Source organism: Gallus gallus, chromosome 26 (assembly GCF_016699485.2).
Source record: "Gallus gallus isolate bGalGal1 chromosome 26, bGalGal1.mat.broiler.GRCg7b, whole genome shotgun sequence".
Taxonomy (NCBI): domain Eukaryota; kingdom Metazoa; phylum Chordata; class Aves; order Galliformes; family Phasianidae; genus Gallus; species Gallus gallus.
The window spans coordinates 1331316-1354270 of NC_052557.1; the positions used below are offsets into that span (position 1 = coordinate 1331316).

The following is a 22955-nucleotide window of genomic DNA, read 5'->3' on the forward strand; positions in this document are numbered from 1 at the left end:
TGCTGCAGCATTGGAGCTGAATGACGGCTGTGGGGCAGTGGCGTTGGAGATGAGGCCACGGGGAGGGGGGAAGAGGTGGGGGGCCACCACCCCACGCGTACACCTCACCCACCCTCATCCCCAGCACCCCCACGTGCTCTGGGCAGCCCAAAGCGAAGGCACGTGGAGGAGGTTTAGGGGGCAAAACAGACAGTTTGGGGAGCCCCAAAGGTGGGTCGGAGGGGCAAAACCTCAGCGCCCACTTTTGGGAACCTTAATGGGGGGACGGAGCCGTTCCTACCCCTTCGTGTTTCTAAGGGGGGGAGGGGAGGTAACCTCTCCTGAAGGCACACGACAGCCCCCAGGATGGGTTGTTACACCTTAGAAGCAGGTGAGGTGCTGGGATGGGGCCGAAAACCCGACGTCTGTGGGGGGAAGAAGCAGCATCGGCGCTGGGGTGGCTGCGGATGGGGCACCGTTGGACCGCAGCCCTCCCCGCGGCCGCAGACTGCTGACGGGGCAGCGCCGTCCCGGAAAGCACCGCGGGGCCGCGGTTCCCCACTGGGGGCCATTGGGACGGAACGGACCGATCCCGGCCACCCCGACGGGATGACGGGTTGCCTCGAGCGAGGACCGGCCCGGGCTCGACCTGCGGTCAGACAGAGCGGTTTTGGTTAACGGGAAAAATGTGAGCCTCACCGCTGCTCCCTCGGTGGGTTTTGTCGCTGCGGGGCTGGCGGGGGGACGAGCGGTGGGGGGGAGGCACACGTGTGTACCCCCATTGACGGACCTGGGGGGGACAGGGTGGGAAATGGGGGTCCCGCGTGGGAACCGGAGCTCCTCAGCACTGCGTGGTTGGACGGACAGACGGACAGCGGGGCAGGATGAGCTGCAGCGCCCGTTGCAGAGCACTCAGCCCTCCCACATCAGCGCTGGATGCGGCCCTCGGGAGCACCGTATTGGCTGAGCTGGGGGTGCTGACCCTCCCACCCCTCCTCTCCCCACGGGGATGAATGCTTAATCCCTTTATTTGGCTGCCCTCAAACCATCCCCCACCCAACCCATATCTGTGCTTGGGGTTGCCCTGACCCAAGCGCAGGACCTTACACCCGGCCATGCGGGACTCCGTGAGGGTCTGGGGGGGGGGTTGGTCCCTTCCAACCCAATCCATCCTATGATTCCATTTATTTATTTATTACAGAATCAGGGAATCGTGGGGTTAAGCTTCTTTATTCATTCTTTCATCCTTTCATTTATCTATCTACCTATCTACCTACCTACCTATCTATGTATCTACCTACCTATCTATCTACCTATCTGTCTGTCTGTCTATCTATCTATCTATCTATTTATCTATCTATCTACCTATCTATCTGCCTCTTATCTATCTGTCTATCTATCTACCTATCTATCTACCTCTTATCTATCTGTCTATCTACCTATCTACCTACCTACCTACCTACCTGTCTACCTGTCTGTCTGTCTGTCTGTCTATCTATCTATCTATCTATCTATCTATCTATCTATCTATCTATCTATCTATCTATCTATCTATCTATCTATCTATTTATTGTGACCACCCCCCCCCCCCTCAGCCCACTCCCTCTTATCCGGGAGTCCTCCCACGGCGGTCCGTTCCCCCCTTCTACCGCCAGGGGGCGCCATCGCGCCGTTCCCTCTCCCGCCGTCTCCGCCGTCTTCTTCTCCTCGCTCGTCCGGCGGGTGCGCGATGACGTCACCGCGCGCTGACGTCACGGCAGAGCCGCCCCCGGCGCCCCGCGCGGCGCCCGCAGTGTCCGCCGCAGAAGCGCCGCTGGTGGAGCGCGCACCGCACCGCCCCGCACCGCCCGCACCCCGCAGCACCCCGCAGCACCGCACCGCACCGCACCGCAGCGCACCGCAGGGTCGCGGCGGCCCTCCCCGCCTTCCTCCCCACCCCGCCCTCCTCCCCGCCCCGCCCCGCCGCACGATGTCGGTCCCGGAGCCCGCCGGCGGCGAGGAGGCGAAGCAGGCCAAGGAGGCGGAGGACGCCGAGAAGTTCTCCTTCATGGCCACCGTCACCAAAGCGCCCAAGAAGGTACGGCGGGGGGGGGCGGCTGCGGGGCGTTGTGCTGCCCGCATCGCTGCGGTGAGCCGGGAGTGCTGCCGGAGGGCGCCCTGAAGGGCGGCGGGGGGGAATTCGGCGTGCGGGGCTCCGGGCCGCGGGGTGGGCGCTGTGTGCCCTCAGCGCCGCGCGGGGCTGCGGTCGGGACGCGTAGGTGGGCGCACAGCCCTGCGGGGCTCAATGTGGCCCTCGATGTGTCCCTACTGGGCTCAGTGTGTCCCTGTGGGGCTCAATGTGGCCCTCAGTGTGTCCCTGCGGGGCTCAGTGTGTCCCTCAATGCGTCCCTGCTGGCCTCAGTGTGGCCCTGCGGGGCTCAATATGGCCCTCAATGTGTCCCTGCGGGGCTCCGTGTGTCCCTGCTGGGCTCAGTGTGGCCCTCAGTGTGTCCCTGCAGGGCTCTGTGAGTCCGTGCGGGGCTCAATGTGGCCCTCAATGTGTCCCTACTGGGCTCAGTGTGTCCCTGTGGGGCTCAATGTGGCCCTACGGGGCTCAATGTGGCCCTCAATGTGTCCCTACTGGGCTCAGTGTGTCCCTGTGGGGCTCAATGTGGCCCTCAATGTGGCCCTACGGGGCTCAATGTGGCCCTCAATGTATTCCTGCTGGGCTCAGTGTGTCCGTGCGGGGCTCAGTGTGGCCCTCAGTGTGTCCCTGCTGGGCTCAGTGTGGCCCTGCGGGGCTCAATGTGTCCCTGAATGTGTCCCTGCAGGGCTCGGTGTGTCCGTGGGGGGCTCGGCGCTGTGCTGCTGGGGGTCCCCGTGGGCTCAGAGGAGGGGCGGAGCGCTCCTGGGGTACCCCCGGGGACAGCTGTGCTGCTGGCGGTGCGGCTCCCCCTGCCCGGCTGCTGCGTGGAGGTTTGGAGGCTCTCTCGTGCCCGGCTCTGTTTATCCAGGCTTTGGACGTGGCCTGGAGGAAGGAGCGGAGGAATGCGGAGCTGAGAGCTTCCAGGGGGGGCTCAGGGGTTTGTTTTTCCATCCTTATTGCTGTTGTCTTCCACGAAGCTGGGATGTTAATGGGCTGAGCCGGGAGGAGAGCAAGCAGTGCATCCCGAAGCATCCCACGCATAGAGCAAGAAATGACCTCTGTGCACAGGGGGGATCAGGGGCGGCGTCCTCGGAGGCGAGGTTTGGCTGTGCCTGGGGAGGTCTGGGGTGCTTTCTTAGCTCTGGGCGTGCTGCCGTGTGCTCGGGTTCATTGCACAGCACCAAGAGCTGGCTGCTACGCCTGGGCGGTGATGGTGGAGGTGCCCCGAGCGACAGGAGGCATTTGAGGCCGATAACATCAGCAGGCATTGAGATCCCGGGGAGCGTTGGATGCAGCTGAGGTCGAGGAACAAAATGCTTCGGGCTGCTGTTCTCCTGGCCTGGCGACTTTGTGCAAACAGGGCTCGGTAATGGCACGAGTGTTGGCAGAGGGATGAAAGGACGAGGATGGAGAATTGCCCTCCTGCCATCCTGAGTGCCCCCAGCTCGAGGCGCTTCAGCTGCCTTCCAAGCAGGGTTGCAATTAAACCATTAAAATGCCTCTTGGTTTTAATGCAAGCCAAAGCTGCTTACGGAAGTTCTGAGCGTGGCCAGCGCGGGAGGTGGAGCTGGAGGACGCTGTGCACCCTCCTTTTGCTCCCCTGGGCTATGGGATGGAGCGCTGGGCAGTAGGGAGGGTGGGATGGTTCTGAGCTGTGTGTGTCCGGCCACCAATGAGCTGCTCTGAGAGCAGCCGTGCCTCGTGCCACTGCACGGGGTGGGTGTGCACAGGGTGGGTGTCCCCAGCCTGGGGCTCTGCTTGAGCCCAGAGCAACGCCTCGGCTGCATTGGAGGCGTGTGGGGCCCCCAGCGTTACTCTCCTTGGCAATGCTGACCCACGTGCGGTTTTCCCCCCTCTTGTCGTTGATTTGCTTAAGGTGAAAAAGTGAAACAGCGGGAGGTAAGGGCTTAAAAGATTACGGGCAATCAGCTCCGGATTGAAGTCGCAGCTGCGGCCGTCCGGGCGCTCAGAGCCGTGGGTTCCCTGCAGCGATGCGGCCGGCGCTCCTCCAGGAGCTGCTGGCATTGCCTGCAACCTCTGAAGCTCCTTTGCTGCTCTGCTTTAAGGTGACTCGGGCTGTCAGCAGAACTGCAGCAGCTGTGCCGGGAGCCGTTGGGCTGCTGGGCAGGGAGTGCTTTACAGGCAGAGGTGAGCGATGCTGAGCCTCGTGCTCTCTCCTACGTGCGCCCTGATGTGGTGGGGGGTGTGTGTGGGGGGGTTTGCTTTGTGGCCGTGGGGATGAAGGAGAACAGAAGGGCAGTGCGTGCTCTCCCAGCACCCCGTGTGCCATCCGTGCTGCAGTTGGGCTGCCTGCACCCCGGGGAGCTGCAGGTGCCCTTGGAGGCGGATTTTCCCAGCCTGTCTCAGCTGGTTGCTGCAGCCCTGAGCTCCTGGCTGTGCCGTGTGCGTGCCCTTGAGCTTGGGGGGGGAGGGCAGAGCAGGGGGAGCTTTGCATGCCTTGTCCCTGTTTGTCACCCACGCCGCGACCCTGCATGGAGCATCTGCTGTGAGCTCCGTGCAGCCACCTTCACGCTCGGGTGCGGGCGGGCAGACGCTCTCCCCCTCTGCAGACAGATCTGCTTATTCATGCAGGGAACGTGGAATGGGCTCCAGGCTCCGTGCTGCGTGCCGGGGTTGGTGCTGCGGCCCTGCAGAGCTGCGTGGTGGGCCACGGCTGTGGAGCTGGCAGGAGGTGGGAGAGGGGCACCCCCAGCAGTGTCTGCTGCAGCTTTTTGCTGCTGAGCGCGGCCTGCCCTTGCTGCATTCTGCTTCTGCCCGGCCCCTTCCCAGTGCTGGGCTTCAGCCCTGCTGCTCTGTGTCCTCACGTGTCTCTGCTCCCTGCGTTGTGGTGCTCAGGAGCCCACCGCCCCCTGGGCATGGCGTGGGGGCAGGGCTGCCCTTGCACTGACACAGCTCCCGGAGCTGCTGGTCTTGGCTCTTCCTTTGATTTCATCCCTTATCCTGGCTGCTCATGAGTCCCGCCTGCCTCTCCGTGCCTGTTTCCCACTGTGGCCGCCTCCTCTGCTGGTTCTCAAACCAGATGCTGCGTGCTCAGCTGCTTGCTTCCTTCCCCAACCATCTGTTCTTTTAGCATCTCCCTGCGCTTCTCCCTTATATCCAGGTGCGGTGCAGTGGGGGATGGGGGTCCTCCTGCTCAGCACAGAGCTGATTTGGCCTTTGCTGGGAGTGGGGAAGCAGCTAACGCATTGCTGTGCCCTACAGGTAGGGCCCCCGACCCGTGGTGAGCCGAGGTGGTTTGCTTGGGGCTGGGAGCAGGGATTGGTGATGCTTTGTTAATTGACAGCACCTTTAATTAGTTCTGTGAAAGCCGTTCTTGAGTGCTTTCCATCGCTCTCCGTTCTCTCCCTCGTGCAGCACACGGGGTTGGCTGTTTCCACCATGGTTGCTGACCTTCAGGGGTAGGAAGGGGCTTGGGTGCCCATTCCCAGCACCGCTCTGGAGCAGCTCTGGCCTTCTGGTGGTGCAGGCTGTGGGCTGGGGGGGCTCTGGGGCTCCTGGCCTCGGTGGGAGCCCCGATGGGAGCCTGGGAGGAGCGCTGGCAGCAAAGCACTGTTTTCCTTAGGCCTTTCCCAAAACGCACGGTCGAGGTGGGTCCAGCCTACACCAATACTTTCTTTGGGACCCTGACAGTTCTCCCCGTGCGAGGTTCCCACCCCACACCGGATCGTGTTCGTGCTGCCCCTGCTCAGGGCTGCGGCTGGGCGTCCTGCTCCAGCAGCCAGGAAGCCGAGGCCGGGCTGGCAGCGACCCTTGCCAATAAGCAGCTGGTTCAGCCCAGGGCTTTGCAGGTGAGGACCGTGCCCTGCTCCTCCCAGCAGCCGCTGAGCACCACATCCCTGCTGTTTGAGCAGCGCTTAGTCCAGGAGATTTGCTCCTATCTGGCTGGACTCGTTATCACTGGGAGCTTCCTGTGGGCAGCGCCGCCGTTTGCAGAGGGCTTTGCTTCCCTTCCTGCTGAGCCCTTTGATCGAGGCTGCTTATCTGGGGACTGTGCCTCGTGTTGGCCTGGTGCATCATGGTGATGTTCTGCGCTGCCCGCAGGGGACCTCGTGCCGATGCTTTGGCAGCGTGTGACCACCCCCTTTCTCAATGACTTCAGGAGTGTGGGTTGGCTCGAGGGGTTCAGGGCCACTGTGGGAGGCTCGGAGGGTTCCCACCATCACAGCAGGGCCCCCCCGTCACAGCAGGAGGTGGGGGCTGCCTTTGGGAGACCACCTTGGTTGCCCCACGGCGTGCCTGAACTGCGCGCTTTAATTCCACTCGGGGATCAATACGGTGGCCTTGGTAACGAGCTCACTGCTGCTGCAGAATCTGTTTACTTCAGGTTGGGGACGGCCAAAGGACTTCAATGGCTGGGGACACGGTGTTCCAGCTAGTCAAACAGGCTGTGCTGTCATTCGCGTGAGGCTCCTGCTGGCTTTGGAGGTGGGTACAGCTTCTCCTTGGCGGCTCCTGCAGCCCATTGGCAGAGCCCACGCTGCCCAGCTTGGCTAGCTGTGCTTTGTGCAGGTGGCAGGAGCCTGGGCCGCGAGCAGGGCGTGAGGATCCTTCACTCCTTACCCCTCCTGCTGCCCTTGGTGTAATTGAATCAGCCCTGCTTGCAGGAAGGGGTCAGCTCTGCTCCTGCATGACACTGATGACCTCCCAGCTGTGGCGTTGGGATGGAGCGTCTTCCAACCACAGCTGGATGTAGGGCTGAGGTGCCTGGTCTCTCGAAGGACCAGAAGAGGTCTTGGAGTGCTGCTGGGCTTCTGCAGGCTGTGTCTGGGGAGGAAGCAGAGGCAGGTGGGGCAGCCTGGATGTTGGGCTGCCTCTCTGCCCACAGATAGGGCAGGGGAGGTTTGGCCCCTGTGGCTGGCTGAGCCCTCTGACAGCACTCCCGTGCATCCCTGTGTCCTTTTCAGGCTGGGAGAAGTTGGGTTTCATTTAAAAATGGCCGTTAATTAAAGTTGATTTCCGTGGCCTTCAAGCTCCAAAGTGAACTGCTGGGCCTCTTGGTTCTCCATTTGCCCTGTAAGCACCCGTCAGTGACTTGATCCAGCAAGGTAGCTCCAATGAACACCAATTATCTCACTGCTCACAGGGTGGCTGACGGGTGAGTTTGTGGCAGCCAGCTGTGAGCCCACAGAAGGCTCCTCCTGAGTGATGCCTTCCCTGTTTCCCAGCCTTATCAGCCCTCCACAAACCTTGCTATCTCTGCTGGGGGCCGCGTGGGCTGACCCAGCAAGCAGCACCGATCTCTGTTTGCACTGCAGGAGGTGTCCAGGTAACCCCAGCTGGTTCTGTAGGGTTGACCTCTGCAGCCCGATGGGCGTTCACTGTACAGATTCTGCTATCAGACTGCTGCAGGAGCTCTCCCTGTGTCCCATAGGGAGCAATGCTGTGCCTGGAAGCCTGGAGTCCAAGGACCAGGAGCCTTATCTGCTGGTGGAGAGCTTTCCTCTGCCACTGCTGGAGGCAGCACACCTTTGACCTGAAGGTGTTTATAAGGCAGCAATTATTCCCGGTTACTCTTTAACAGTAGGACGCTTAAAATCCCATTGATTTTATTGAATCCCGTGCTCTGTTTGTCCTTCCCCTCGCCAGCACTCACAGTGATTCATGGGGTGGCTGAGACCTCGCGGCGCTCTGCAGCCTATAAACCTTTGGAGTGGGCCCACTCCTGTCCTGCTGTGCCTTCACCTCTCCATGCTCAGAAGGTCTGTCGTTCTCCTCCTGTGCTCATGGGAACCTTTTGGTTTGGGGATTTTGTCCCCAGTCAGCCCTCCTCTGCCAGAAGGGATGGAGGATGGTGTTAGGGCTCAGCCACTTTGTTTGGCTGGGACCTCAATGCCCTTTATTTCCTTGCTGGGAACCGTAGGGCGTTCCAGGCTGAGGTTTGGCTGTGATTCCTGCTGGCAGCAGCTCCTGCCCTGTGAGCCTTCCTGAGCCGCAGGTAGGGATGGAAGCAGAGCTCCACGGCGATGATCCCTCTTTGATCTGCGAAGCTGCACCAAACCATCCCCCTGAAGCACACTGAGATATCTTCAAAGGGTTGGGGAGCTATTGTGTCCCCGAGGGGAAAGTCCTCGAGCTGTGACTGCCACGTGGGGCAGGAGTGGGTCCTGCTTGTTCGTGTGATGGCTGCTGCTCTGTGGACCAGCAGAAGACGCCGGTGTTGCTGCTGTGCCCCTGTGGCCATGGCTAAGAGCTGTGGGTGCTGCCCATGCCAACCCCCTGCCCATAGCATTACAGAATCCTAGAATTGGAAGGGAGCATTAAAGGTCGTCTATCCCAGGTCTGCTCTGGCTCTGGCTGGGGTGTTTCTTTGCTGCTGCTGAGCAGATTTGGGCTGGAAATCTGGTTGTGCCTCCAGCTTGGCCACGGCCTCCTGCCAGCTCGGGCTGTCCCTCATCTGCTAGCTTGGTTCTGGCTCACCTGGCTGACAGGAGGAGGTAGAATGGGGTGGCTGGGTGAGCCATAGGGCCAAATGCGCACCTGAAGCCCTTCTCCAAACCTCTCCTTGCTGCTGGTTTGGGGCCTGGGATGGCAAGAGGTCGGGCTGGGAGCTGCTAGCTGCACCTTGCTGACCCCCGTGTCCCCATCTGCCTCGTTCCTTGGATCCTTCAGGGCGCTGCAGGCTAGAAATGCCCCTGGGGCCGGGTAACCTGGCAGGGTGGGAACCCAAAACCACCCATAGCTGCCTTCATGACTTCCACCCCAAAACCACACACGTTTGATTGAGTCCTGAGCAGGATCTTTGTCCCTGGTGTGCTGGATGGGTCCCTGCCCCCTGTGTGGACACTGCTGTCCTCGGGGGGGCTGCAGGAGCCGGCTTTGGTCAGCCCAGCTTGCAAGTAGGGCAGAGTGGGGCTGAGGACAGCACTGCCTGCCCGGAGCTGCTGCCAACAACTGTGGCTGTGCTCCCCACACATCCATCTCCAGGGGCTCTCCGGACGGGGGGTTGCAGGAACAGAGCCCAGAAGGAGCTGTGCCCTCTCCGGGGGGCTGTCCCAAGCAAACCTGCTGCTCTGCTCTTCTTTTTGACCTAGAAAATGAGAAAAGCCTCGTGCTGTGTCGGTTGTGGGTTGGGTTTTTTTTTGTTGGCTTTTTTTTTTTTTTTCCTCTTTTTCTTCTTTTTCCCCTCGGCTGCTGCGTGGCTGGAGAGACCTCAGCCCCTGGGGTGCCTTTTCCCTTCCTTCCTGCTGCATTGGCTGAGCGCAGTGACTCGCTGCTGAAAAGGAATGAATGAGAACAATTGGCGTTTAGAAACGTCCAAACTCAGCAGCACGGGCAGGGCAAAGCTCTGTGTGAGAACACAGCCACGGCTTCCCCAGAGGGATCTGCCCGGGGGATTGGGATTGCTGCAGGTCATCGCCTCAGTGCTGGGCTGGGCGTTGGAAGATGCCCATCTCCAGGCCTGCAGAGCTCCGGGAGGTGTGGGTGGCTGTGGGTGCTGGGATGGGTGCTGAGATGGGAGGCATAGGCTGCCTGGATGGATGGGCACGACGAAGAGATGGACCGAAGACGGGTTGCAGGAGGGGTGCTGTAGTTGTTTGGTGCAACCAGGATGCACCTGGGAAGGTGCATCCCCCTTCCCAGCCTCGGGGGGACGTTCAATGGGGGTTGGCTGCCTTGAGTTGTTATAGGTGGGTCATCTGCTTACCTCACGTGGAGCTCAGGGCCAGCTCCCGTCCCCACTGAGTCACTGCAGCGTGGGTGCACTGTGTGTTCAAGGTGGTGGCTGCAACCCACAACTGGAGCCCCACAGCTCCCAGAGGTGCTGGGGAGCACTGGGGTGGGAGCGGCCGCAGTCACGCCGTGCTTTGCAAGGGGAGGAAATGTACTTCTGCCTGGGCAGGTGTGACTGAGGGCAGGCGGCGCTCAGTGCAGCACTGCTGGGCTGCAGCTCGGCAGGCAGACATCAGGTCCTGCTGCTTCCCTGCAGGGCAGCTCGTGGAGCCCTGCGCTCCCAGGCTGCAGCTCGGCCCGATGCTGCCCGCAGGCATGCAGCCCTCACCCCCCCCGTCCGGCTCCATCCGTCCCATCCCTGCTGCACGCTGAGGGACTGGGAGATGTTCTGCCTTGCTGTAATGCTGCAGTGCCCACCCGGTGCTGCAGTGCTCGGCGAGGCCTGGCGTGCCAAGCAGGCTCGCTTCAGAAGCCGCTTGCTGCGTTGGGTGATAATTTTAGATGGGACAGATTTTGCTAAGCTGCACAGTTCAGATGAGCTCTGGTAAAGCCCCGGTGGGGATTACTGTGGTTAATTCAGCACCCTGTTTCCTTAGCAGTGATGTCTCTTTTTCCCTTGCTTCAAACCCAGCTCTCAGAGCTGCTGCTCCAAGCAGTGGGGCTGTGCCACATATCGGGGCTGCTGCTGTGTCCGTGAGTGGGGCAGGTGGTGGTGAAGCACAGCCCCATCCCCACCCTCACCCCATTGCATGTCCCGTTTGCCATCCGCAGGGAGGTGTTCTGCCTCAGGTTGCCATGCACTGCGTGCCCAGGCTGGGAGCTGACACACGCCTGCTGCCTGCACTGCAGCACCGGACCACGCTGTCTGCATGGCTTTTACCACCTGAGTTCACCTCTTCCCTGGAAACCTTTTCCTGAGATAGAGAAAACACGCCTCGGCTCACGCTTTGAGCTGGTTCAGTGCCAAGCAGCTGTTTGATGGGGGCACGTTTACACCCTCTGTGCTGATGGGTTGCCCGAGGGATGGGCTGGGAGTGGTGCTGTGCTGGTGCTGTTGCTGCTCTGCTTTCCACCTGGAAGCACCCACCGGCAGTGTGCTGCTGCACGAGTGGCACAGCCGTTCCGGGGCTCTCTGTGGTGAGCTGGAGCCGAGCAGCAGGCCTTGAGTGGGGCCTGGCAGTGTCCCTCCTTGGCTGGGAAAGCAGCGTGTCCCCCAGGATACGGCTGCTGCCCTCCTGGCGCTGCTTGCTGGCCGTGGTCCCACATCTCTGAGCTCTCCTGTGAGTTGGGACACCCTCGGGTTCCTCCTCCCCCCTCACCAAGCAACCTAAAAGGATTGCAAAACCAAAGCTGCAGGCTCCATTGAGCGTTCCCAGCCCTTCCACCAATGCACGCAGCCCCAGCAGCACGCAGCCATCCGCTCCCGGGCTCTGCGGGTTCCTCCTGTCTGGAACGGATGGCTCAGCTAAATAGCTTCATTCTTCTCCTCTCAAAGCCTGCTTGCCACATCAGAGCTTTTGGGACTGCAATGGCGTGGAAACCCCCTCCTTCAGGCCCCTATGCTGATCTCTTCGGGGCTCTTCTCGAGGTTTCCTGTGCCCGTGGGGATGCTCTGTTAATGCTGCTCCCTGCAATGAGGTCTCATCCTTATTAAAGCGCCACAATTAAATCCTTCAGTGACCGTCAGAGGGAAGAGACCACGCCGGGCTCTTTGTCAGCAGGGCGGGGGTCCTCAGGGGGGCCCTGGGGCTCTTCTCCTCATTGCCTTGAATGCAGCTCTTGCAGGAGCAGCGGGGCTTTGCAGAGGCACTCTGGGGCTGTTTTGCCCCTTCTTTGAGGCTGACGGGAGCCCCGAGTTGCCTCTGGGTGAACCAGGAGGGAGGGAGAGCTGTTTGAGGGCATCCCTTCCAATGGAAACATCTGCAACACGCAGGAGATTGGAAGTCGGCGCAGTGTCAGCTGTGGTTTGTTGAAATGTTCTCTGGCCGATTTTCTGCCCCCGGCTCTCAGTGTCGCTTTTGGAAGGACGTGCCTTGTTTTTAACCTGGGGAAGGAGATGGGAGTGCCGGGATGGCAGCTGGTGCTGGGAGCAGCCCCCCTCTGTCAGTGCTGTGTTTTTGGGCACAAAGCAGCGGGGTTGGTGAGGGAGGGGCTGATGGAGCTGCAGCTCTGCTCTGAGCTGCATGGGGACCTCGGCCACCCAGGGCTTGGCCAGAGGGCTGCACGGTGCAGTGCCTGCCCTGCAGGAGCACACCGACGTTCTCGGAGCCGGAAGGGCCGTTCCAGGGCTCTTCGTTTCAACCTCGGGTGTTGGGTGTCAAATCTGCTGCGAGCTTCTGGTGGCAGAGATAAGGAGGCAGAAAAGGGGGGTTCTGTTTTGGGCATCTGTAGCCACAGAGCCGTTCCTCGGCGTGTTTGGTAGCGCTCACTTCTGTCACAGCGGCGCACTGAAGGAGCCCTGGGCCCACATAGGCACAGTGAATGAGTTGCCTTAAGGAGCAGCAGCTCACGTAGCACTTCTCTTCCTTTGCATCTCTCAGCAAATCCAGTTTGCAGATGATATGCAGGAGTTCACCAAGTTCCCAACCAAGACCGGCCGCCGCTCCCTGTCCCGCTCCATCTCGCAGTCTTCCACCGACAGCTACAGCTCTGGTAGGTGCTGTGTGGGTGCAGTGCCGCTGTGGATGTGGCATTGGTCTCAGGATGCTCTGTGTTGCTGGGCTGTGCTCTGATGCAGAAGGGGCGGTGCTGGGCTTTGGGAGGTTTGTGTAATCAGCCTCATTCGCTCTCATAGTTGGACTTCAGCGCATCACACAGCACATCCCAAGGAGGCTGTGGGTGCCCCATCCCTGCAGGCATTCGAGGCCAGGCTGGATGTGGCTCTGGGCAGCCTGGGCTGCTGGTTGGCGACCCTGCACATAGCAGGGGGTTGGAACTGATGAGCATTGCAGTCCTTTTCAGCCCAGGCCATTCTGTGATCCTGTGATCACTCAGCACTGGGTTGTTCTCAAGAGTGAGAGTGCAGAACTCCTGATGGACACGGGCTTTCCATGTGAGATTTGTAGTCTGAGCCATAAGTGGGGTGTGTGCATGAAAGCCAGGAAGCAAAGTGGGGCAGAGAGCACCAGGTCCGGGGGTGACACGCGTTCCTCTGCTTGGTTTAGCTGCCTCCTACACAGACAGCTCTGACGATGAGGTCTCCCCCCGTGAGAAGCAGCAAACCAACTCCAAAGGCAGCAGCAACTTCTGCGTGAAGAACATCAAGCAGGCAGAGTTTGGACGCCGGGAGATTGAGATCGCTGAGCAAGGTAAGGGCGTGTGGGGCGTGGGGGTCTGTGGGGCTCGTGGGTGGGTGCTGTGCCTGTGCAGGTCGGAGCTGAGCCAACGGGATTCCCACATCTCTCCTGGTGGTCTCGGGTGCCTCGAGTGCCTTCTCTTCCCTCCACAAATCAACTCTCCACGTGGGGAAGAGCTAAATGCAATAGAAGCATGAAGGATGCGTTGCATGTTTGGATGACAGCAGGGCTCTGTGTGCTCTCGGGGCTTTGGATGGGAAGCCTCAGTGGGAGAGGATCTTGCAGCTCCTTTGGAGGCGCTAAAACTGTCTCAGCCCCTTCCCTTGGCGCTTGTGGAAAGCTGAGTTACTGCCCTGTTCGGGTAACTTTGCTTCCAGGTTACAGACACATTCAGAGCAGCTCTTCTGAGGTATGGCAGCAGTGTTTGCATCTTTAGGTGTTTCTTACTGATGTGGTTCTGCTGCAAGGCTGCTGACTGCCCTTAGTGGGGGCACAGTGAGGCTTGCCCTGGGCAGCACCCACCCCGCACCCCCTCGGTACGTGCCTGGGGGATGCTGTGTCCCGTGGCTTTGCCGAGTGACAGATGACGCTGATGTCCCGATCCCAGTTCGGACAGAACTGTCAGAGCAGAGGCAGGGAGGTTTCTTCCTGACTGCACGATGGCTGTGGCAAGAGCAATGGGGCTGGATGTGTGCTGTGAGACCCCTGAGGAGGGAGCAGGTCTGGCAGAGCGGGGTCCCCTCGCGAGGTAAGCCATCCTTAAAACCCCTGCGTTCCTTTTGCAGACATGTCCGCTCTGATTTCACTCAGGAAGCGAGCTCAAGGGGAGAAACCTTTGGCTGGAGCTAAAATCGTAGGCTGTACACACATTACAGCACAGACTGCGGTGAGTGGCTTCTTATTTGGGCATCCAGGGTGGGAAAGCCCAGCTTTTCCCCATTGTCCTCCCTTGGGGAATTGCTGGAGACCCCTCCACATTCCTGAAACCCTCTCACAGAAGTTCTGCCTGCATTTGCCCTGGGCAGCGTTTGCTGGAGCCGCTCCCTGCTCCATCCCTGGCTGCCCACTGCAGCAGGCTGTGCTGTGCTGTGCTGGGCTGTGCTGGGCTGTGCTGGGCTGTGCCCGCCCTGCTCACCCCTCTGTCCCACAGGTGCTGATTGAGACGCTGTGTGCGCTGGGAGCGCAGTGCCGCTGGTCTGCCTGCAACATCTACTCCACCCAGAACGAGGTGGCAGCTGCCTTGGCAGAAGCAGGTGAGTGCTGCTGACCTACGGGGCAGCATCCCTTCCAGCCCCTCTCCCAGCTCCGCAGCCTTGTAGCAGGAAAGGGTTGAAGGGTCGGCTGTCTTTTAGGGATGGATGTGTAGGTGTGATCCTGGGGTTCGATCCCTGCGTGCTCCTCCGTGGCTGTGGTTTCCCCAAGCAGAAAGTTGTGCCAAACTCAGCGGGTGCCAAGGATGCTCCTCTTCTCCTTCTAGGTGTTGCTGTATTTGCCTGGAAGGGAGAGTCAGAGGATGACTTCTGGTGGTGCATTGACCGCTGTGTTAACGTAGATGGCTGGCAGGCTAACATGGTAACGAGCCTTCTTCCAGCCCTTCCTCTTCCTCTGCGGAGCCATCACTGGGGGTTTCTCACCCTTCCCTCCCTGGGGCTGTTCCTAGGAGCCTGCTGGGGTGCCTGGGCACCTGCTGGTGTTGTAAAGGTCTTGGAGTCCGTGCCAAAGTGGGGGTCATGGAGAATGGCAGCTGGAGCTGGGCTGGGGGCTGCTATGAAGGCTGTGGGAGCTGCAGTGCCCTGAGCTGTACAGCACGATGGCACGGGAGCATCTCCTGCTGGAGCCTGTCAATGAGTCAGGAAGCCATGAGACCTCTTTCCCTGTGGGAGCTGCCCTGACTGCTCCTCTGTTGACACAGACCCCACCTGCAGGGGTTTCCGAGGGCTCTGTTCCCTTGCTGAAAGCAAATGATGCCTCTCACTGCCTTGGCTCGGGGTCTGTGATCACGGATGATGTGAGAGCATGTGGCACAGGACTGACAGCTCCTGCAGCCTTTCCTCTCAGCTATTTGCTTATGGGGCATGAATACTGCAGCTTCCTCCTGACCTCAGGCTGTTCGGTTGGTGCTGCCTGTGGCTGTGTTTCCAGGCTGCAAAGCAGTAACAGAGGCAGAAAACCCTGTTAGGATCCGTTGGCTCCACACAGGGTATGAAATCCTCCCTTTCAGAGGGGCCCATGAGGCAACCAGCAGGACCCAGGAGTCCCGGCCCATAGGCTGCTCTCCATCGGTGCCAGCAGATGCTCTCCATCTCTTTTACCCACCCCTCCCCTGCGAGTGCTTTTCCTGGTGGAAAGCTTGACTGCCCCGTGCTCTTACTTGCTGTTCTTTAGATCCTGGATGACGGTGGGGATCTGACCCATTGGGTTTATAAGAAGTACCCCAACATATTCAAGAAGATCCGAGGGATTGTGGAGGAGAGTGTGACCGGTGTGCACAGGTAGGGGGTTTGGGAAGGCCGATCTGAAGACCTCTCGTTGGGTTGCTGCTGTCTGCTCTGACCCGCCTCTGTCCTCTTCCAGGCTGTACCAGCTGTCCAAAGCTGGGAAGCTCTGTGTGCCAGCCATGAATGTGAATGACTCTGTGACCAAACAGAAATTTGACAACCTGTATTGCTGCCGGGAGTCCATCCTGGACGGGTGAGTGCAGCCTTTGGCCCCATCCCCAGGGCTGCTTTGCCCTCGCTGTGTGTTTGCAGGCCCTGGTTTTGGGGCCCCTTGCTGTGTGCCTGACCGGTCCCGATGCAGATCTCTCTCTGTCCTCCAGCCTGAAGAGGACCACAGATGTGATGTTTGGAGGGAAGCAAGTGGTGGTTTGTGGCTATGGGGAGGTGAGTTTCATGAGCCGCCCCCCAGCCATCCTTTCCCCGGGCTCAGTGTCCTGCCCCTTCCCCGCTCACTTTTGATCAACAGAGATCAGATCCAGTGAGCTGTTAGGAGGACATCTTGCCAGAGCCCGCTGGGAGAGCGAGCATCAGATTTCCCAGTTTGCCTGCAGATCGGCTGAGCTGCAAATACAACAGTTGCTAGGAACGCCGGCCTGAATGATAACTACCCATGGGTGCTCCCATCTGCTGTCCCTGGCTCGAGTTCAGCATGCAGCCCGGCTGTCGCTGAGCCCGTGGCAGAGGAGGCGAAGGGCAGGCTGCCTCTTGCTGGTGGATAATGTTCTGGCAGGGGGAGATTGTACCACGAGCTTGTAAATGATTCTGCCCTGGAAGAGCGCAGAGCTGGGAGCTGACACCTTCCCTCCATCTGTGCACTGTCTGTGTGGGTGTTTATCTTCCCGCGTTGCACAGGGCCTGGCAGTGGCTGCAAACGCTCTTCCCAGCAGGAACACGCTTCCTAATTTATTTAGACACCGATGGAGCTCGGCTCTGCTCGGCTCAGAAGCTGTGCTGGCTCTCTCCCAGCCTCTCTGCGGTGCTGTGTGCCTCTCCAGCCATGAGCTGTGCTGAGAGTTGTTGTCTCAGGGGCCCGTCCTGACGTTTACCGCAGTTCTGCAGACCAAGGGAGCCCTCCCACCCTTCCCCCTTCACCCTTTGGATGAGGGTTGCTGTCTCAGTTTGCCCTTTCTGGCCATTTCCAGCAGCTGTGACTGGAGCTGGGTGATAAGCAGGAGCGTCTGTGGTGGTGTTTCTTACCTGGTAGCACATAGGTGGCCCCAAAGCAGGGCTGAGCAGGGGCATGTGGAGACTATGAGGTGTTAGCATGGGTAAATGGCACTGAGGAAAGGGCTTTGCTGCCGAGCTTCTATGTCATTCTGTAGTGGAGAGGGAAGAGCCGAGTCACAGGTGCTGTTACAGGAGTTCTGCTTCCCCGTGCTGATGCAGGCAGAGTGAGGTGGAGGATCTGTCCCCGCATCAGTGCAGGACAGCTGTGAACGTCAAGGAAACCGTGCGGTTTAAAGGCAGCAGGGGGAAGTACAGGCTTATGCAAGCTGTGCTGACTGTGAGCGGGGTGGTTTGGAAGCTCCTGCCAGCTGGTGGTGCTCTGGAGCTGGGCGCACGGTGCTGCCTTGCTCAGCTGCTCCTGGCCTCGGGCTGGGGCTGGCAGGGGGGGCTCAGGATGTTTTGGGGAAGGGATTTTAGCACTTGGCACACCCTGCTTTTGTCTTCACATCAGTGCTTTGCCTTGGCAGGTCGGCAAGGGATGCTGCGCTGCTCTGAAAGCCCTGGGGGCGATCGTCTACGTCACGGAGATCGACCCCATCTGCGCTCTTCAAGCCTGGTGAGATGTTACGTGCTGCTTGTGAGCGTCTCTTCCTCTGCTCCCCGGCCTCCTGCAAACCCTGAGAGAGGCTGAAACAGAGCCAGGAGGATCTGTGGCAGAGCTCAGAGAGTATACATCTCTCTGGGGTGTGACAGGGAAGGAGCAGGGCAGTTTCAGGGCCTGTTTGGTGGTGGGATAGCAGGCAGTAGGCTGCTGCAGCCAGCTGGCTTGGAAGACTGCTGTAAGCATTCCTGCAGGGCTGGCAGAGCGCTCCATGCATCCCCAGCTCACGCAGCATTGTGAGAGCAGCTTTGATGCCAGATCCTTTGCGCAGCCCTTCCACTTGCATCTGGCATCTCTGGGGGTGTGGGAGGACAGCCTGGCTGCTGGCGGGAGTGATTCAGAGCTGCTCCAGCAATGTAGGACTGAGATCCCTCCCGGCCTAAGGCAGAGAGGGACCAGGTTCCCCTCCTTACTGTGCTTGTGTTCCCCTTTCTTGCCAGCATGGATGGATTTCGGGTGGTGAAGCTGAGCGAAGTGATCCGTCAGGTCGACGTCGTCATTACCTGCACAGGTAGGGATGGGGGGGGTCCTGGGTGAGCCTTGGTGCAGGCTGAGGAGTGGTCATTCCCCAGCGGTGTCTCAGGGGCTCTGTAGCCGTTGGGATGGACAGTTTGCTGCCAGGAGTTACTCGTTTCAAACTGGCAATAGCTGCCCTCTTTGGAGAGCTTTTCCTCTTAACTCCCAGCCTTCGGTTTGACCACAGTCTTCCTCAGCCCCCGGGAAGGGGGATATCAAAGCCATGGGTCCTCAAAGGGTTTTGGGGGCTCTCCTGGCCCCCGGTGGATTTGTGGGACCGGAGGCAGCACTCAACATGTGTTTTTCTGTGATCAGCCAGGAGAATGCTCTTGGCTCAAGCTGGGCTTCCCTCACCCAAGTGCAGGCAAGGAGAAACGTGAGGGTTTATATTCCCACTGCCTCGGCTTCATCTGTGCCCTGCCTGCAGGAAACAAGAACGTGGTGACCAGAGAACACCTGGATCGGATGAAGAACAGCTGCATCGTGTGCAACATGGGCCATTCCAACACGGAGATCGATGTGGTGAGTGTCCCTGCCGCCCCTGCCTACCCCGTGGTCGCCCCGTGGTGACTCCAGCCTCTCCATCCTGCCTGCAGACCAGCCTCAGGACCCCCGAGCTGACCTGGGAGCGGGTCCGTTCCCAAGTGGACCACGTCATCTGGCCGGATGGGAAGCGGGTGGTGCTGCTGGCCGAGGTGCGCTGGGAGCTGTGCGTCCACCAGGAAACCTCTGAGGGTCAGAATTGGAAAGGGAGGTTTAAGCAGGTGGAAAGGTGCTGGCACGCTTCGTAGCCGGGAGAGCTCAGGAAAGGGTTTCTCGATGTCTTTTCGTTGTGATTATCCTTTCTCTTGGGGCTGAGGAGGTACCACGTACCACACGCAGCCACAGAGGTGCCATCTGATTTGTTCTTTTAGCCAGAAGCCATCCCTGTCAGCCAAACACCCTCTGCATCTGGCTGTTACAGGGTTTCCCACCCAGCAAACGGGTTGGTTGTCTCCTCTTCCCCCTGGAGCTCTCCTGGCAGTAGGAGAGACTCCCAGTTCCAAGCAGCCACAGAATCCCCACTCCCCAGAGCTGAGGGCTGGGGTGGAAACTGAGGCACTCTGGTCCCATGGGTGGCTCTGGAATCACTGCCCTGTGCCTGTCCCCTGTCCCAGGGAGGGATAGAGGGATAGAGGTGAGTCCTATCTCCAGGTTTGATTTGTTTTGCCTCGGAGGCACTCTCAGCTCTCAGCGCCCCTCTCCTGCTGTCTCTTAGGGCCGTCTTCTCAACCTGAGCTGCTCCACGGTTCCCACCTTTGTCCTCTCTATCACAGCCACCACTCAGGTCCGTACCCCGGGGAGGGGGGGGTGGGGATGCTGCGGGGTCTTACACAAGCTTTGGGGTGGGGATGTTTTGGAAGAAGCAGGGAACACGCAGTTGGATGCTTGGGATCGCTGGCGCCAGACGTAGCCACCACCTCTTGGCTGGGATGCGGTTAACGATGGCGTGAAGTTGGGAAATAGCTTTGAAATGAGGCTGGCTTTGCTCTGACAGCTCCTGCTGTGCAGTGAGCAACCAGAGAGCTTCCTGAGCACAGGTTTAAGCTTCCATCGAAGCAAGGCTCTGTTCCATCTCGAGACTTGGGATTTCTAAGTAACAACAACAGCAACAAGAGGGAGTTTTGGGGATCTGGGAGTCAGTGGTTAAACTGCTTTTCAAGCATCAGCAGAGCCTCAGCTGGGCGGACACGGCTGCGTGCTGCTCTGTTTGCCCCGACTCCACCTTTTCAAAGAAAAAGATGATTAAATCTGGCCGAGCTGTGTGATGTGTGCTCAGCTTTGGCTGCAGTGCCACGGGTGGGAGAGAGCTGCTGGGCTGAGCCCACCTCTGAGAAGGAGGGGAGGGCACTTTTCATTGGTGGGAGGTGGGGAGGGGGGGGGAAGTTTTCTTATCCTCGCCGTGCAAACTGATAGGGATGGGAACTGTTTCAGACCTGGCTCTCAGCTGCCTGAGCTGGCACGTGGGGGAGATGCAGTTTTATTCCTGCTGAGGGAGAGGCTGTGGTTTTTGGAACGCCGCCTCCAGCTTAAAGCAAGCGGCCCATTCCCACGTGCTGCAGCAGCCTCGCGGTTCGGGGCAATTAGGGCTGCTCCCCTTCCTTTCACCCTCACTCTGTGTGGGCGCCTCACCTCCAACCCCTGCAGTCCTCCCCTGTGCCAGCGGGGTCCTGAGAGGCGGGCAGGGATGGAAGTGCATCGTTGGGGGGCGTTTGGGAAGTGGTCACCCCTCCCTCAGGCTTCCAAATCCTTACCTCCGTCTGCGGGAGCTTTGTGCTGTGTGTGGGTGTCGTGGCTGCCCCTCACCCCGCTGTGCTGTCTGCAGGCTCTGGCTCTGATTGAGCTGTACAACGCTCCCGAGGGCCGTTACAAACAGGACGTGTATCTGCTGCCCAAGAAGATGGGTGAGTGAAGAAGCTGCTCCTCAGAGCTGCTTCCTGCGCTGCTTTCTCCCCTGCTTGATGTGGGGCGGAGGTTTAGGATTGCAAGGAGAAACCGAGAGGTGGGCTGAACAAAACCTTTCGGGGACGACGACGACCCCAAAACACCCGCAGGTCCTTCCATTTATGCTCCATTTATGGTGGGTGTCCCTTACCCTGCAGGCTCCAGGTTTTCATCCCCCTTCTGGGGCACGGGGCTCCATCGGGTGCAAAGTGCCAGCACAGCCTCTCAGGCCCTCCTCCTCCTGCTGTGCGATGAGTCCCCTTCCCTCTCCTGTTCCCAGATGAGTACGTTGCCAGCTTGCACCTGCCTTCCTTCGACGCCCACCTGACGGAGCTGACGGACGATCAGGCGAAATACCTGGGACTCAACAAAAACGGGCCTTTCAAACCCAACTACTACAGGTCAGTGCCATTGCCGGGGGCTCAGTCGCTCCCTTTCAGGTGGGAGCTGCGTCCCCACGCCTCACTGTCCCATCCCTTCTCTTCCAGATACTGATGGACCACAGCTGTGAAGGACCAGACCACACAAGGCAACATTAGGGAGATTATTTTTAAAGATCGTTTCATTTTGGTTCGCTATTGTTTTATTCTTTTCCTTTCCTTTAACCAACAAGGAGCCCCGTTTTTACATTGACCAGCGTGATTTTAAGGTCACTTCGGTTCTCCCTTCTCATTCTCCCCCCCCTCTGTGGTCGCATCTCTGTGATCTCAGCGCACAGCCTGGGATCCTCTCCCTGCTTCGATGTGGCTGAGGCCGCTGGTGGCTCCCAGCCCGCTCCCCTCCCCTGCTGCGTGAAGGGCAATTCGTCTTTTTCATTTTTCTTAACCTTCCCCGGGATATCTGCAGGGTCCGGAGATGCTCTTCTACCTTACCTTAACGTTTCCTTTCTTTGTGTGGATTTCTCTGCAACTTCTAAATTGCCTTAAAGAGCCCAGTTTTAGCTGCTAGTTCAATGCTCCTCGCTCTGCTCGGGAGCAGAGTGGCACCTGCTGGCCACGTCGCGAATAGGTGACTGTCCCACCTGCCCGGGGTCCCCTGTTGGTGGCCGGCCGGCCCGGGGGGGCTCACTGTTTCAGGGTGCTAATCTGAATTCGGATGGGGGTCACTTAACCCAGCATCATCCTCATCTCTCTTAGGTTCTTTGGTTAGGTTTTTCTTTGTTTGTTTGTTTGTTTGTTTGTTTGTTTGTTTTAGCCAAACTGCACCTTAATTTGAGTTGAAAACATCTGTCTGTTTGTTTCTTTGTTTTCCTCCTTTTTCCTTTTCGGATCCTCGAAGAGACCTTTAAAGAGGGGCCGCGTGCCCGGCCGTGGAGTTCGGGCTCCATCCATCCGAGCAGCCCCATCTCCCAGCAGGGCACGGCGGGCGCTGTTAAGAGTGTCTGCGTTGCTCTGAAGGGCATTTCCCTTTCCTTCCTTGGCGGATGCACAGACTGAGCCTTCCCCGTGCCCCAGTGGGCCCTCTGCACCCTGGGCTCCCCTCGCTGCCCCCCTCCCAAGCTGAGCTTCCTCAGCAGCACCCCGCAGCGTTCCAGCAGCCACTCTCATCTCCTCCTTCTTCCCTTCCCCATCCTCGCTGCTGACAAATATTTCTCTCCTCCATCTCTCGCAGCTTGTCACGGCTTGGGGGAAAGCCCTTGCAGCCCAGCGAGGTTCCTCCTGGCTTTTTGCCCCTCTCCCAATGCCTCTTTCTTCCCCCGCCAAAGGCCGGAGCAGGGAGGGATTCGTTCCCCCACCGCATCGCCTGTTACGGAGATAACAGCCATGCGGTACCCCCAGAGAGCCGCTCGGCTGCCTCCAACCACCCCATCCCAGGGATGGGAGGCGCTCTGTGGCTCCGGGGATGGCTGCAATGCTGCTTTGCCCTCGGTGGGGGCTGGAGGGCGACGTGAGGATGGATGGCGCGGCTTCGCTCACCCTCCTATGCCCTCTGCTCCTTCTCCGCCCCTCCTGGGGAGCGCCTGCCTGCCACGTGTGGCCCCTCTGCCCCCCCCCAGCCCTGCAGTGGGCCGGGAGCCTTTCCCACCCGGGGGGGTCACAGCAGCTGAGCCGAGGGCTGCAGCTCCGTCTAAGCCATGTCCGGGGGTGGTGGCGGCGTCGGGCTGGGAGGGGAGAGAGGTTTATTTTGTATATGAATGATTTTTAATGAATGCAATATTAATCCTTGCAGATGAGCAATAAATCATTAAAGTCTAATGGAAACGATGAGGAAAAACCAGAGCGCTTCTGGCGGGGGCAGTTTGGTGGGTGAGTGGTGGCAGCCATAGGGCCACCTATGGGGGGTTGGGGCATCTCGGGGGGCTGTTTGGGCCCTGCCAGCCCCCCCCTCCGAGCTCCTCCAAGCCCTGCAGTTGGGGTTGGATCCCCGTGCGCTCAGATTTGGGGTTGGGTCCCCTCTGGGTCTGGGTTATATGCTCTGCTGGGCCCCTCTGTTGGGATCTGCTCCCTCTCCTTGGGGTCTGAGCTCCTCCCAGCCCCTTGATTTGAGGGCTCGCGTGTTCCAGGGCCACGTCGTGTCACCCCGGCCCCTCGTTTTGG

The 22955-nt window shown here is 59.6% G+C and overlaps 1 protein-coding gene across 13 annotated transcripts; it reads left to right on the forward strand.

Annotated features, from left to right (window-relative positions):
• The first annotated feature begins 1782 nt into the window (after window positions 1-1782).
• On the forward strand, window positions 1783-22622 carry AHCYL1 (adenosylhomocysteinase like 1). 13 transcript variants are annotated; one of them, XR_006932141.1, is made up of 19 exons: window positions 1931-4003; window positions 4171-4252; window positions 6434-6550; window positions 12337-12448; window positions 12961-13104; window positions 13878-13978; window positions 14243-14345; window positions 14570-14664; window positions 15478-15584; window positions 15667-15783; window positions 15911-15974; window positions 17285-17373; window positions 17859-17929; window positions 18362-18456; window positions 18531-18629; window positions 19193-19261; window positions 20300-20378; window positions 20577-20819; window positions 20907-22622. XR_006932141.1 is itself a non-coding variant. In XM_046904108.1 (19 exons), exons 4-19 carry the CDS (start codon window positions 12358-12360, stop codon window positions 20911-20913), a joined length of 1452 nt encoding a protein of 483 aa, XP_046760064.1. In that variant the 5' UTR covers window positions 1931-4003; window positions 4171-4252; window positions 6434-6550; window positions 12337-12357; the 3' UTR covers window positions 20914-22622. The 13 variants fall into 13 exon arrangements, 5 of the variants coding, with proteins under 5 accessions (XP_046760064.1, XP_040508628.1, NP_001376234.1 ...); XM_046904108.1 differs by having other exon boundaries at window positions 20699-20819; XR_005841855.2 differs by lacking the exon at window positions 6434-6550.
• The last annotated feature ends 333 nt before the right edge of the window (window positions 22623-22955 follow it).

Coding starts and splice junctions, on each gene's coding strand:
- AHCYL1 (NM_001389305.2), top strand. CDS start 1,949: ATGTCGGTCCCGGAGCCCGCCGGCGGCGAGGAGGCGAAGCAGGCCAAG. Junction 15,585..15,666: donor AGTGTGACCGGTGTGCACAG/GTAGGGGGTTTG, acceptor GTCCTCTTCCAG/GCTGTACCAGCTGTCCAAAG. Junction 15,975..17,284: donor TGGTTTGTGGCTATGGGGAG/GTGAGTTTCATG, acceptor TTGCCTTGGCAG/GTCGGCAAGGGATGCTGCGC.